Source organism: Mirounga leonina, unplaced genomic scaffold (genome assembly GCF_011800145.1).
Source record: "Mirounga leonina isolate KUSES-001 unplaced genomic scaffold, KU_Mleo_1.0 Mir_108, whole genome shotgun sequence".
In the NCBI taxonomy this organism is placed as follows: Eukaryota; Metazoa; Chordata; class Mammalia; order Carnivora; family Phocidae; genus Mirounga; species Mirounga leonina.
Genome location: NW_023270237.1, coordinates 3,584,588 through 3,598,018, shown reverse-complemented (window position 1 = coordinate 3,598,018; position 13,431 = coordinate 3,584,588). Strand labels below are relative to the sequence as shown.

At 33.9% G+C, this 13,431-nt stretch overlaps 1 protein-coding gene across 1 annotated transcript in view; it reads right to left on the bottom strand.

Annotated features, from left to right (window-relative positions):
- Window positions 1-13,431, bottom strand: part of LOC118019563 (ciliary-associated calcium-binding coiled-coil protein 1-like) — a 130,889-nt gene that overhangs the window by 93,889 nt on the left and 23,569 nt on the right. The window contains exon 4 of the mRNA XM_035018900.1: window positions 3,214-3,358. Within this exon, the coding sequence (XP_034874791.1) occupies window positions 3,214-3,358 (145 nt within the window). The remainder of the gene's footprint in view (window positions 1-3,213; window positions 3,359-13,431) is intronic.

The following is a 13,431-nucleotide window of genomic DNA, read 5'->3' as shown; positions in this document are numbered from 1 at the left end:
ATTTCACTATTAACACAATCCATTAAAAAGTGATGGGTATGCAGACTCAGTCATGTTTGTTTGTTTTTTTAAAAAAAACCTCGTATATTCAAATTACTCATCAACACTCAGAAAACTAACTTAGCTTTTGACATTACTTTGATTTATTGGCTAGAAAATACATCAAGATTAGTGAAGTTTGATGGTTCAATGAAGCAAAATAAATTCAAGTTCTCCTTCCCTTACATCGCTTACCTAGAGAAAGCTTTAAGGTTAAAAATATTACACTGGCAATAACTGATTTTTAGTAGAAAAATTAAAGACTATAGAGTATTTGGAAATAACTTGGCTTCCTCTCAGTGAATTAGTCTAAAATTTTCCTTCCATCTCATGTTACACAAAGAAGTTAATTCATAAATCTTCCTTCCTGCAATTTTATAATCTTTCAGCCTTATTCTCCTCATTACATATAGGAATTAGATTGTCTCAGCCAAAAGGGAAATTCTCTTCTTACAATGAAAATAAAATTCATGACTTGGATGCAGTGGTCAAAGATGCAAGCTGGGGCAAGGCCAGGACTAGGGTAAAACAGATGAGGGGAGGGGGACACCTAAGGAGGAAGCATTTTTCAGGGCCAGGTCAAGTTGCCTCCATTGCCTCACTCTGGTCCCCATATTGGTTGAGGTTCTCTAACTTTAGCAAGGAACTATTAGATGACTTCCTATGGGAACAAAGTGACACCTCTGCTATGGGAATACATTTCCTCCTTCCTTTGCTAGGAAGACTTCCAGCTGACTCAAGCCCCTAGACTATTTTGTCAAACAACTTGTCTTAGTTCTAAATCAAAGGGAGAAATAAAATGGGTCAAGACATCTGGGCTCCATGCCAGGAAGTAGGATACCCTGTTGTGCACAGAGGGACAGTTTTGATTTTCTTATATTGAGTAAATGCCTGTGCACATTACCTTCACCTAATTCCCAAGGAAGAGGTAGAATACACAATGACAGAAGCGTATGTGGACCAGATATATCTAAATGATGTCTTATATTGGAAAGCTGCAGTAGCATGTATATTAGTATATATTACATAAAATATATCAATGTATATATTGCATGAGTAGATTGGTCAGTACTTACAGCAGTGTTAGAGAGGAGTTTTGATATTAGTTTTTTTTTCAAATCACAGACACATGATGGAATATACAATTTAGATCCTATTAACAGTATCGAATAAAATTTTAATCTTATTGCCAGTTAAGTTTCATGTGCTATAGGTCATATTCTAAAAACTACTCTCCCTAAATTGATGAGGGCTTTCACTGGTTGAGTAAATTTAATATCAGATTAAATTGAAACATGCTTATACTTTCAACAATTGAGTTAGCTTCATATTTATAAAACTTCTTTGTAGTCATTAAAATGAAAAATATTATATGATTTAATTGCCATTAAATTTATATTTGTGGACCTATGAGTCATTCTAAATAGGAATTGTAGAAAAGGACACTTTTCTTTACACAATTTCAGTATCAATTCTAGATATCATACTAACTGATATTTTATTTTCTGTAACAGATGCATTTAAAATGTACAATATCTTTGAAATCACAATATGAAGATTTAATGCATCAAAAATAGTTCTCATTTACTTTACATGGGAGATTAGTAATCTTTCAAAAATTACTTTTTTGTTGTTGTTTTTAGAAATGAGACCAGAAATTTTTGGTAAGTAAAGTTACCCAGGTAAACGTTCAATGGTGACTAACACTGACATCCCTTCCTAACTTAATCATTTTCTGAAATGAAATGTCAAGAAATTCACTGATGAGTGTTTGTCCAGAGAGACAAGACAAAAGAGAAAAGAAGTGCCATCTTTCACCACCTAGAAGGTGTGATTAGGGTGCCTGCATGGGTTTAGCTCTTATGGTTAACTATCAGTCCTGGTGCCTATTATAAACCTCCGGAGCTTAGAGCTCAGATATAATGTGTTCTTCAAAGAGAGACCTGGTGGTCTCAAATAGATAAAGGAGGGAAAGAAGGATGCTATACAAATGTGCAGAGAATTCCCCTCACCCAGTGATTCTGATGGGCAGAAAGACCTTGGGGAACGGGTTCTCCAATTCTGGATTTCCACTCCCTTCCTTCCTCCCACGCAAGGACCTTGCTTTATTCTAATTGATATGAAGAGTACTGTAGCTTTTAGTGAGAGACACACATTTGGAGGTATATGTTTTATATTAAGAAATAAAATTATATCAAGTGCTATCATATAAAAACATATTATATCATATACTATTATTAATTCATGCCAGAAACCAGTATATAAGCATTATCAAATTAAACAAGTTAATATTTAAAAAGCTTCCAGACTACAGCCAGGATCCTTGTCAAGCAAATTATGAGCATGTCTAGGACATCATGCAGCACCCTTTATTTTGGAATTCTAAAATTTAAAATTGGAAAACACTGCAGTATATAATAATGAAGGAAAAAAGATATTCTGCAGAAGCTTTTAGTTAGGCAAAAAAATATTTTTACCAACTCTTGTTTAAATATTTGCAAACTCTAAAAATGTCCCTTGGGAGAGATGCATGCCCTAATGCAGACCTTGTGACAGATTATATAAAAAGACAGATTTCTTAGTTCACCAATGAAGAATCACTGTAATAAAAATACTTTCCTTCCATTCACCATCATTTTCTAAGCATAAAGAGAAACTTAATGAGTTTAATTGATCAATACTACAAAATATTTCAGGGCAAATAATAAACTTGAGGAAGCTTGCACATAAATCTCTTTAATTTCTAATACAAAACATTTAAAATAAATCTTTAAATGGAAATGACTGTTATTCTAAAATGTAAAATTTTGATTTCAAGGCCAACTACTAAAATATAGTCTATTGTAACCAAGTCTGATTAATCTGAAAGAATAATTTTGTTAATAAAATGATATTAATTAGAGATTCAGAGAAAAAAGAAATTTTTGGATAATTCTAGATGAAATTGTACTTGTCAAATACAAACCTTTTTTTAAGAATGGAAGGTTAGCCAAAAACTCAATGTCCTGAATTTTATTTATTGGATGAAAAATTTTAATATTATCTCATTATTGGCTGGGTTAATTACAGCATAAATTCTGTAAATGTCTAAAATTTGAATTCATTTCTATTTAATAGACATTTTGTAAAAGATAATGAAATGAAAACAAATGCTACTGAAAAAAAAATCCATACCTGATTTTTAAGTAATCGATGACAGCATTGGCTTGTTTTATATTAAAGACATTCCATTCCTCATTTTTCTGTGAATGGGATGGTCCTATTTCAGCCATAACTTCTCCAAGCCATTTTATGCTGTCTTCCAAGGACATATGCAGTGCTAAAATAAGATCCAGAGCTTAAGCATTATTTTGATAGATGTTTTGGGAACAAAATAATCCAAGATGTCCTTAAATGTGCAAATATTTACTTTTTCAATATTTGTGAGGACAATGGTAATAGCAATGTTTTTTAATAAGTTAATAATTACATTTTGTGTAAAAGAATAGCAGCTGACACACCCAACAATTGTAAATTACTGTAACGCTACACAATTGTCTAAAGATTTGTTTCCATTTTAAGATGCAAAGATAATTTAAAATCTACCTAAAAATTACTTTAAAATGGAAAATATACTTTTTAATGATCTTAGAACAAGAGCATATACAGAAATGACACAAAAGTTGTTTAGATTAGTTGGTGAGGAAGACCTACATGGTAGATTCAGTTACTATAGACAGGAGAGTTGAACTCAGAACTGAAAATGTAAAAGAACAGAGTCAACCAACACTTGGCTTTGGCTGATTGTTAACATGTGGGAATTTGGGACTGAAGATTTTCAATAGATGCCAGAAATATGTATTTTTATGTAAAACATCAAGATATTTTTTTTTCTTTTCCAAGCTACAGACTTATAACTTATGTAAGCTGTTTCTCAAATGTATGCGTGGTGGTGGTGGTGAGAGCCAGATGACAGCACCGAGTGACGCTGACACCACTTTGCCACCATTACCAAAAATAAACAAGTCAATGATTGTGGTATCTTTTCTTGCAACTAAAAACAAACAAAAAAGCAAAAGTATCTTGTATGGCATATGTCCAGTTGAAAAAAAAGTAGATAAATGTCAAGAGCCTTAGACTTAACATTTATAGCATCTATAATACAAACAGGAACTTCCATCTTCTTTTTCTATTTAATTATGCTCATTTTTACTTGTGTCAGGCAAAATATTACCTCACACACACCACGCACACTGACAGGTGACGAGTGTAGAGGTAAAACTGAAGAGTCTGGAGGTGGAGAGCTGAAAGTCTCTAGCAAAGACGAGGTTGCACCAGCTTCTTGGAAGAGGTGTCAGCTTGGGGCCTGGAGGAAGGCTCTGGGGAGCACTGTGCTGTTCCACGTGAGCCCCACCTGCCCAGTCAGTCCCAATCAAACCTCGGTCTCTCTCAGGAAACCATCAGTCAACTTTCCACTTCTTGCTAATGGAGTGAATTTTTCAGGGCAGCAAGAGGTGGTAATGCACAGGATTTATGAGAACATAAGCTGATTGTTGGACAGAGCTTCCGGTTACACAACAACTCTTTTACTCTGGGATGTGTTATGACCCCAGATTACTGATAAAATCACAGTAAAGCAATTAAAAATTATAGGAAGACACTATAAACACTAATTTGCAATTTGTTTCTTCTAGATTCTTTTCTATCTGTAGGAATTAGAATGAAGCAAACTACATAACAATTAAAAACTGGTTTAATGGATGGCAATTGGTCCCTTTTTCACCCTCCAGATCATCTTTTATATATGTCAGATACACGAATTATTGCTGGATAAATGGGCTTTCCTATATCATTCTAAGGGGAGCTCAATTATTATTGTATATTTCTTTTCCTATGATAAACTTCTTTTGAAACTTTCTTAGGATAACTTCAGAAATGAAATATCTGTTGGATAAAAGCAATTCAAAAACGAATGGGGTGGGAGGGATGGGGTGGCTGGGTGATAGACATTGGGGAGGGTATGTGCTATGGTGAGCGCTGTGAATTTTGTAAGACTGTTGAATCACAGACCTGTACCTCTGAAACAAATAACACATTATATGTTAAGAAAAAGAAGAAGATAGTAGGAAGGGAAAAATGAAAGGGGGGAAATCGGAGGGGGAGACGAACCATGAGAGACGATGGACTCTGAGAAACAAACTGAGGGTTCTAGAGGGGAGGGGGATGGGGGATGGGTTAGCCTGGTGATGTAGGTATTAAAGAGGGCACGTATTGAATGGAGCACTGGGTGTTATACACAAACAATGAATCATGGAACACTACATCAAAAACTAATGATGTAATGTATGGTGATTAACATAACATAATAAAATAAAAAAATGAATGGATTAAAAATCTGAATCATTTTATTACTAAAATAGTATTAATTAGAGATGCAGAGAAAAAAGAAATTCTTAGATAATTGATTATAATTCTAGATGTAATTACACTTATCAAGCACAAAAATACATTTATATGACTATTTCCTTATGTTGAAATATAATTGACACCTTAAAACTGTTTTTCTATGTCTAATGTCTTTCTATAGATAACGGCTTTAAAAATAAGAAAGTTATCATTTCACTTATCTAACTGAAATATTTGCTCTTTTAAAAATCACATTTAGTGATGTGATTAAAATATGAAAGATTAAACCATTTAAATAGTAAGGGCTGTTAGAAATAAAATTTATCTTTGAAAATTTAGGGTAATGAAAGAACATGCTAGACATAATTAGTTGGAAGACTTAAGATAGTACCTTATAACTGCTACTGACTAGCTAGGTGATCTGAGTTTCGTTTTCTATATCTATAAATGAGAATAAGATCAATTTTCAAAATTATAGTGCTGTTGTGAGGATTAAATAAGACATGCATGCCAAATACTTGGGAAACTGAAATGATATGTATGCTCGTATATTATGTATGTGTAGTGCTTTTTAGAATCAGCCTAAATCTGGCAACATTTGATATAGTAGTAGGGAGGGTGAGTTCTCACTGGGGCTGATGCTTGTGACTTTAAGAAATTATTTAATCTTTCTAAATCTCATTTATTTTTCTCATTTTTAAAATGGGGAGAATAATAGAACTATTTCAAGGTTGTGTGTGAATTAAACGAGACAGAATTTGGAAAGCAAATGCACTGTGACTGGCACAAGTTAATCCTACCCAAGTGTTACCTATTATTATCATTCCTATTTAGGGGAAAACAGTCAATTTCATAGAACTAAAAAGTATTCTATGGTTATTTGCTAATAGTCATGTTATATACAGGGAAATAAATCTAGGCCCATGGACCTGGACAGAGGTCAAATACCCAATCCTCCAGCTTGCCCTCAGTCAGGCTCTGGAAAAACTAGACCCCAAAATCAATACTGTTTTTTTGTTTGTTTGTTTGTTTAAAGATTTATTTATTTATTTGAGAGAGAGAGAGAACAGGAGCAGGAGGAGCAGAGGGAGACAGAGAATCTTCAAGCAGACTCCATGCTGAGCGTGGAGCCCGACCTGGGGCTTGATCTCAGGATACTGAGATCAGGACCTAAGTGGAAACCAAGAGTCAGTTGCTCAACCGACCGTGCCACGCAGGCTCCCCAAAATGTGTATTTTCTATGTTGCATACTCTTTTAGTTTGATCCACTCTGATTCCAGGTGGGCTGTCTGCAGTATGCCTTGTAGCACAAGTTTGAGACAAGGAACAGATCAGAAACTGCATCAGAAAATGCAGTTCCCTCACTAGAATTTTATTAGTGGGCAACCATGCTACAGCTAACAGCCCCAGCTATGTTCTTCAGTGCTTGTTCTATTAAAATGTTGCTGGATGGGAATGTTCACTGTGGGCTCAGGCCACTACCACCTCTTAGTTTAAGTATAAACAGACTTTACCTCCTTCTCTGGCATGCTTGGCTAAAATTATATTCTTTCCCGATGATAGTTATAACTTTGTTAGGTTTAAAGGTTTAGGAGGATTTTTTTTTTTTTCCTGCCAAAAGAAAAAACTAGATTCCTGGCTTTTTTTTTTTTTTTTTTTGTTAGGTTTTACATATGTACTTTCACTCTCTCCTAGTTTATGAGTAGCTGGATGGATCCTGCTCAAGTTTTTAAAATTCATTTTTTAACTGATATCAACAATATAAAATTTAATGCAAAAGAAATATTTTCAAGTCAGTTGTAAGTTATGGAAAAAATTTAAAATGGAAATATCTTGTCAAATTTGGAATGTAAGATTCATGAAAATGTTTTACTTCTCTTTATTCTGTTTCTAGTTTGTGAACACTCAGCTAAAAGGTTGCAAAGCATAGGACTCTTCATGTCATATTTTCTTTTTTACAATTTAATTTTTGCATAGGTGATATATTCACATGGTTCAAAAACCATATGTGAAGATATATTGTGAAAAGACTTCCTCAACCTTTGTTGCACACATGCCCAGTTCCCACACCCTTCCCTACAGAAAATTTTTCCCCACTGTTATTGAGAAATAATTGACATATGTCACTGTGTAAGTTTAAGGCACACAGCATGATTTATTGTGAAATGATTGCTGCAATGGGTTTAGCTAACGTCCATCTCATATAGATACAATAAAAAGAAAAGAAAGGAAAGAAAGGAAAAAAAATTTTTCCTTGTGATGAGAACTCAGGATTTACTCTCTTAACAACCTTCCTATATATCACACAGTGGTGTTAACTGTAGTCATCATGTTCATCACATCCCTAGTATTTATCTTGTAACTGGAAGTCTGTAACTTGACCACCTTCCACTGCTGGTAACCACAAGTCTGATCTCCTTTTCTATAGGTTTGGTGTTTTGTTTCTTTTGTTTGTTTGTTTTAAATTCCACATGTAAGTATGATTATACAGTATTTGTCTTTCTCTGCCTGACGTATTTCATTTAGCATAATGCCTTCAAGTTCCATCCATGTTGTCACAAATGGTAGGATTTCTTTGGTTTTTATGGATGAATAACATTCCACTGTTATATATACACCACAACTTCTTTATTCACTCATTCGTCAATAGACACTTAGGTTGTTTCCATATCTTGGCTATTATAAATAATGCCAACATGGGGGTACAGATATCTTTTTGAGTTAGTGTTGTGGTTCCCTTTGGATATACTCCCAGAAGTTAGATTGCCAGATAATATGGTTGTTCTATTTTTATTTTTTGAGGAAACTTCCTACTGTTTTCCATAGTGTTTGTACCCAGTTTACAATCCCACCAACAGTGCACAAGGGTTCCCTTTTTTCACATCCATGCCAGCATTCGTTATCTCTTGTTTTTGATGATGGCCACTCTAACAGGCATGGGGTGAGATTTCACTGTGGTTTGAACTGGCATTTCCTTAATGACTAGTGATCTTTTCATGAATCTATTAGCCTTTTGAATATCTTCCTTGGAGAAATATCTATTCAAGTCTTTTGCCTATTTTTAAATTGGGTTATTTATTTTTGTTCTATTGAGTTGTAGGAGTTCTTTATATATTTTAGATACCTATGGAAAGTTTTTATTAGTTTTTTACCTGTGTTTTCCTAGTATTTCTTTTTTTTTTTAAGATTTTATTTATTTGACAGAGACACAGCAAGAGAGGGAACACAAGCAGGGGGAGTGGGAGAGGGAGAAGCAGGCTCCCCACTGAGCAGGGAGCATGATGAGGGGCTCGATCCCAGGACCCTGAGATCATGACCTGAGCCGAAGGCAGACGCTTAACGACTGAGCCACCCAGGCACCCCGTATTTCTTTGTATATGTAACAAAAACATAAATTCTCATGTTTGTCTTTCATAAACAAAAGCACACAATTCTACACGTTTCTTTACTCAATAACAATATACAATTCCCCATACAATACCCAGAAAATGTCCTCACTCTTTTCTTTTTACAGCTGCATAGTATTCCATGTTAGGGATGAGTTATTCCCTATTGATAAACTTTTAATGTCAGAGTAGTTTTAGCTTGACAGAAAATTTTCAAAAATATCACAGAGAGTTCCCATATACCCCAGTTTCCCATATTGCTAACATTGCTATGGTACATTTGGCACAACCAATGAACAAATATTGATACTTTATTATTGTCTAAGTTCATACTTTCTTTGGATTTTTTTAGTTTTTAGTTTTTATTAAAGTCTTTTTTTCTGTCCTAAGATCCCATCCAGGTTACCACATTACATTCAGTCATCATGTCTCCTTAGATTCAGGGCTTCTCAGACTTGCCCTGGTTTTGAAAGCCTTGGCAGTTTTGAGAGGTACGAGTTGGATATTTTGTAGTAAGTCCTTCAATTTCGGTTTGTCTAATATTTTTCTCATGATTAGACAGGAGTTAATGATTTTGGGGAGGAAGACCACAGTGCCATTCTTATCACATTATATCAAGGGCATATGATATTCGACATGGCTCTTCATTAATGTTGCTAGCTTTAGTCACCTGACTGAGACAGTATTTATTTGGGTTCTCTACTGTAGAGTTCCACTTTTTCCCCCTTCCCATACTGTCCTCTTTGAAAGAAAGTCACTGTGTAGTCCATACTGAAAGGGTGAAGAATTGTGCTTTAACTTCTTGAGGGTGAATTATCTACATAAATTATTAGGAATTCTGTATGGGAGATTTGTATTTTACCCAGTTGATTATTTATACAAATCATTAATTTGTATCAGTAAGGATTTGTGGATGTTAATTTTATACTTTGGACTATAATTCAATATACTATGTTATTTTGTTCAAATTGTTCCAACTTTAGACATTGGAAGCTTTTTAGTTAGCTTTTCTATTCCATTGACATACCACCATCATTTTGATTTTTTGAGCACTTACTCTTAGCCACCACAATATGCCCCAGGCTCATCTATGTTCCCTGCTCCAGGTCTACAATCAGCCATTTCTCTAAGGAGCCCTGGTTCTTTTTATTGGAGAACTAAATTATAAACCAAGACCTGGTTCCTGGGCATGCTCATTAATACTGTCACTGCTTCTAGGCCCTCTCTGTGGACAGAGCTAAGAAGTATATGTGTGTAAACTTGACATACAACTATACATCTGTATCTATCTTAAATTAAACATGAGTTCATGCTAATGTCTCCAGGTGATATTTCTAATTTTTTGCTTTTACAAACATTACTGCAACTGATGACTTTACATACGTGTGTGTAAGTGGATATACAGGATAAATTCCCAAACGTGGAAGTGCTGGGTCAAAGGGGACAGTACATTTGTAAATTTGATAGATAGCTGCTAACCTAAACTTCACAGGGGGGTTTTAAATATATACTTCCATTAGAAATATCAGATAGTACCTATTTTCTTATAGCTTTGACAGCTCAAAATGCTACCAAAATTTTACAGTTTTGTCAATTTGATATATGACAAATGACATTTCTGTGTAGTTTTAATTAGCATTTTCCTTATTATCTTTAATGCTAAACTTTTCATTTGTTTAAGAATCACTTGTATTGGGGCACCTGGGTGGCTCAGTCAGTTAAGCTTCTGACTCTTAGTTTCAGGACTCTCAGTTTCAGATTGAGCCCTGTGTCAGGCTCTGCACTCAGTGGGGAGTCTGCTTCAGATTCATTCTCCCTCTCCTTGTGCCCCTCTCCTCTCATGAGTGTTCTCTCTCTCTCTCAAATAAATAAATGAAATCTTAAAAAAGAAAAAAAGAATCTCTTGTATTTATTTAGTCATATCCTTGGCTTACTCTTCTGTTGCATTGTTGGTCTTTTTCTTCTTGCTTCTGCATGCTCTTTTTATATTATAGAACTTAATAGTGTGCTGGTGTCTGAGATGCAATAATTTCCCACGTAACTTCTTTTGATTTTTCTTTTGGTGTTTTTTCTTTGTAGACTTTGGACTTTTATATACCACTTTAATAATCTTTGTCTTTATGGCTTTGGAATTTTGAGGCATAGTTATAAAGATCTTCCCCGTCCAAGGTTGTAAGAAATTAATCCATGTTTTCCTACAACATTTTTATAGTTCCAATTATTTTACATTTAAGTAAAAAAGTCATCAACTTGGAATGTATTCTGGTTTATGGACAGAAAGAGGGTTGGATCCAATTTTATTTTTTCTAGAGGGACACAGTATTATTTATTGAACAGTACGTATTTTCATCATAGATTTGAGATGTCATTTTATCAAATACTGAATTCCAATGGTTGGATCTATTTCTAAACTCTCCATTCTGTTCTTTTGGTCTGTTTAGTCATTAACCACTGTGTTCAAATATTTGAGATTTTAAACACTACTACTAGTGCTAATAACAAGATATGCTATAGCTTATTACACTTTTAAAAGACAATTTGTATTTGCTTATTTTCCATATTTTTGTTAGAATCACCTTGCCAGTAAGTCATCTCTAGGAAAAAATATCAAAAATAACAACAACAACAAAAAACTGTTGGTATTTTTACTGCAATACTAATATTATACATTAACTTAGAGAGATTTAGCATCTTTATGATGTGGAGTGTTTCCAAGAATGTTGGTTTTTCTCCAAATTTAGAAAACTTCCCTGTGACCTTTAAAAGTGCTCTGAAGTTTTTTTCATATAGGACTTGTACATTCCTTTTTTAAAGTTTATTCTTGTTTTTTTTTGTTGTTGTTGTTGTTAGAGCATATATATTTTTTATTTCATTAAATCCCTTTGTTTTGGGGCACCTGGGTGGCTCAGTCGTTGGGCATCTGCCTTCAGCTCAGGTCATGATCCCAGGGTCCTGGGATGGAGCCCCGCATCGGGCTCACTGCTCTGCGGGAAGCCTGCTTCTCCCTCTCCCACTCCTCCTGCTTGTGTTCCCTCTCTCGCTGTCTCTGTCAAATAAATAAATAAAACCTTAAAAAAAAAAATCCCTTTGTTTTTCTACATAAATATATGTTTTTAAAATTATTATTAGATTTCCTCAATTTTTACTTAATATTTTTTTTCTGTTTAAGGATCCCATCTAGGATACCACATTATATTTAGTAATCCTGTCTCCTAAGTTCCCCTAGAGTGATCATTTCTCAATCTTTTCTTGTTTTTGATAACTTTGTCAGTTTGGGAGGCACCAGTCAGATAGTTTGTACAATGTTCCTCGATTTGGGTTTGTCTAATATTTTCCTCATGGTTGACACGAGTTATGGGTTTTGATAGCTTTGCTTATTTTCAATAGGATTGTTTTCTTATTGTTATAGAGACAAGTCTTTTGTCAAATATGTGATTTACAGATATTTTTTTCCCTGTCTGTAGTTTGTCTCTTCATTCTTTTAACAGTGACTTTTCATAAAACAAAAGTTTTACGATTTTATGAAGGCTAATTTATCATTTTTTCCCTATATGCAGCATGTTTTGGGGGTCATGTCTAAGAACTTCTTGTAAAACTCCAGGTCATGAAGATTTTCTCCCAGTTTTCTTCTAAAAAAATTTATAGTTTTACATTCTAACTTTATATCTATGATCCAATTAGAGCTAATTGTATCAAATAATAATTGAAATATTGAATACAAATAATAATAATAAATATAAATATTATAATATAAATAAAATAATATTTTCTTCATGGTTGACACAAGTTATGGGTTTTGATAGCTTTGCTTATTTTCAACAGGATTGTTTTCTTATTGTTTTGAGACAATAAGAACCCAAATAAAAGGTTTAGCCTGAGCTATATATTTTTTCAATATAGATAGAAGTTGTTCCAACATTTGTTGAAAAGACTACACTGTTCTGTTGAATTGCTTTTGCATATTTATCAAAAAAATCAGATGACCATTTTTGCATCAGTATATTTCTGAATTCTGTCTTCTGTTCCATTGATTTATATTTTATTTTAATTTTTAAAAGATTTTATTTATTTATTCATAAGAGACAGAGAGAGAGAGGCAGAGGGAGAAGCAGGTTCCCCGCTGAGCAGGGAGACCAATGTGGAACTTGATCCCAGGACCCTGGAACCATGACCTGAGCCGAAGGCAGATGCTTAACCATCTGAGCCACCCAGGCACCTCCATTGATCTGTATTTTATCCCTTCACTAATTCAACATTGACTTTATAACTTTATAGTAAGTTGATGTGTGTATGATTTTTGCAGCTTTATTCTTATTTTTTGAAGTGGTTTTAGTTATTCTATTTCCTTAGCCACTCCATATAAATTTAAAAATCAGCTTGGGTATGTCTAGAAAAAAAATCCTGCTAGGATTTAGATTGATATTGTATTAAATCTACAGGTCAATTTGGGAAGAACTGACATCTTTACCATGTGGAAATTTCTAATCCAACAACAGTATATTTTTCATTTATTTAGGTTTTCTTTCATTTCTTTGGTCATCATTTTGTAGTTTTTAGCATACAGATCTTGTACATTTTTGTTAGATTTATACTTAAGTATTTCTTTTATTTTTTGAGCTAT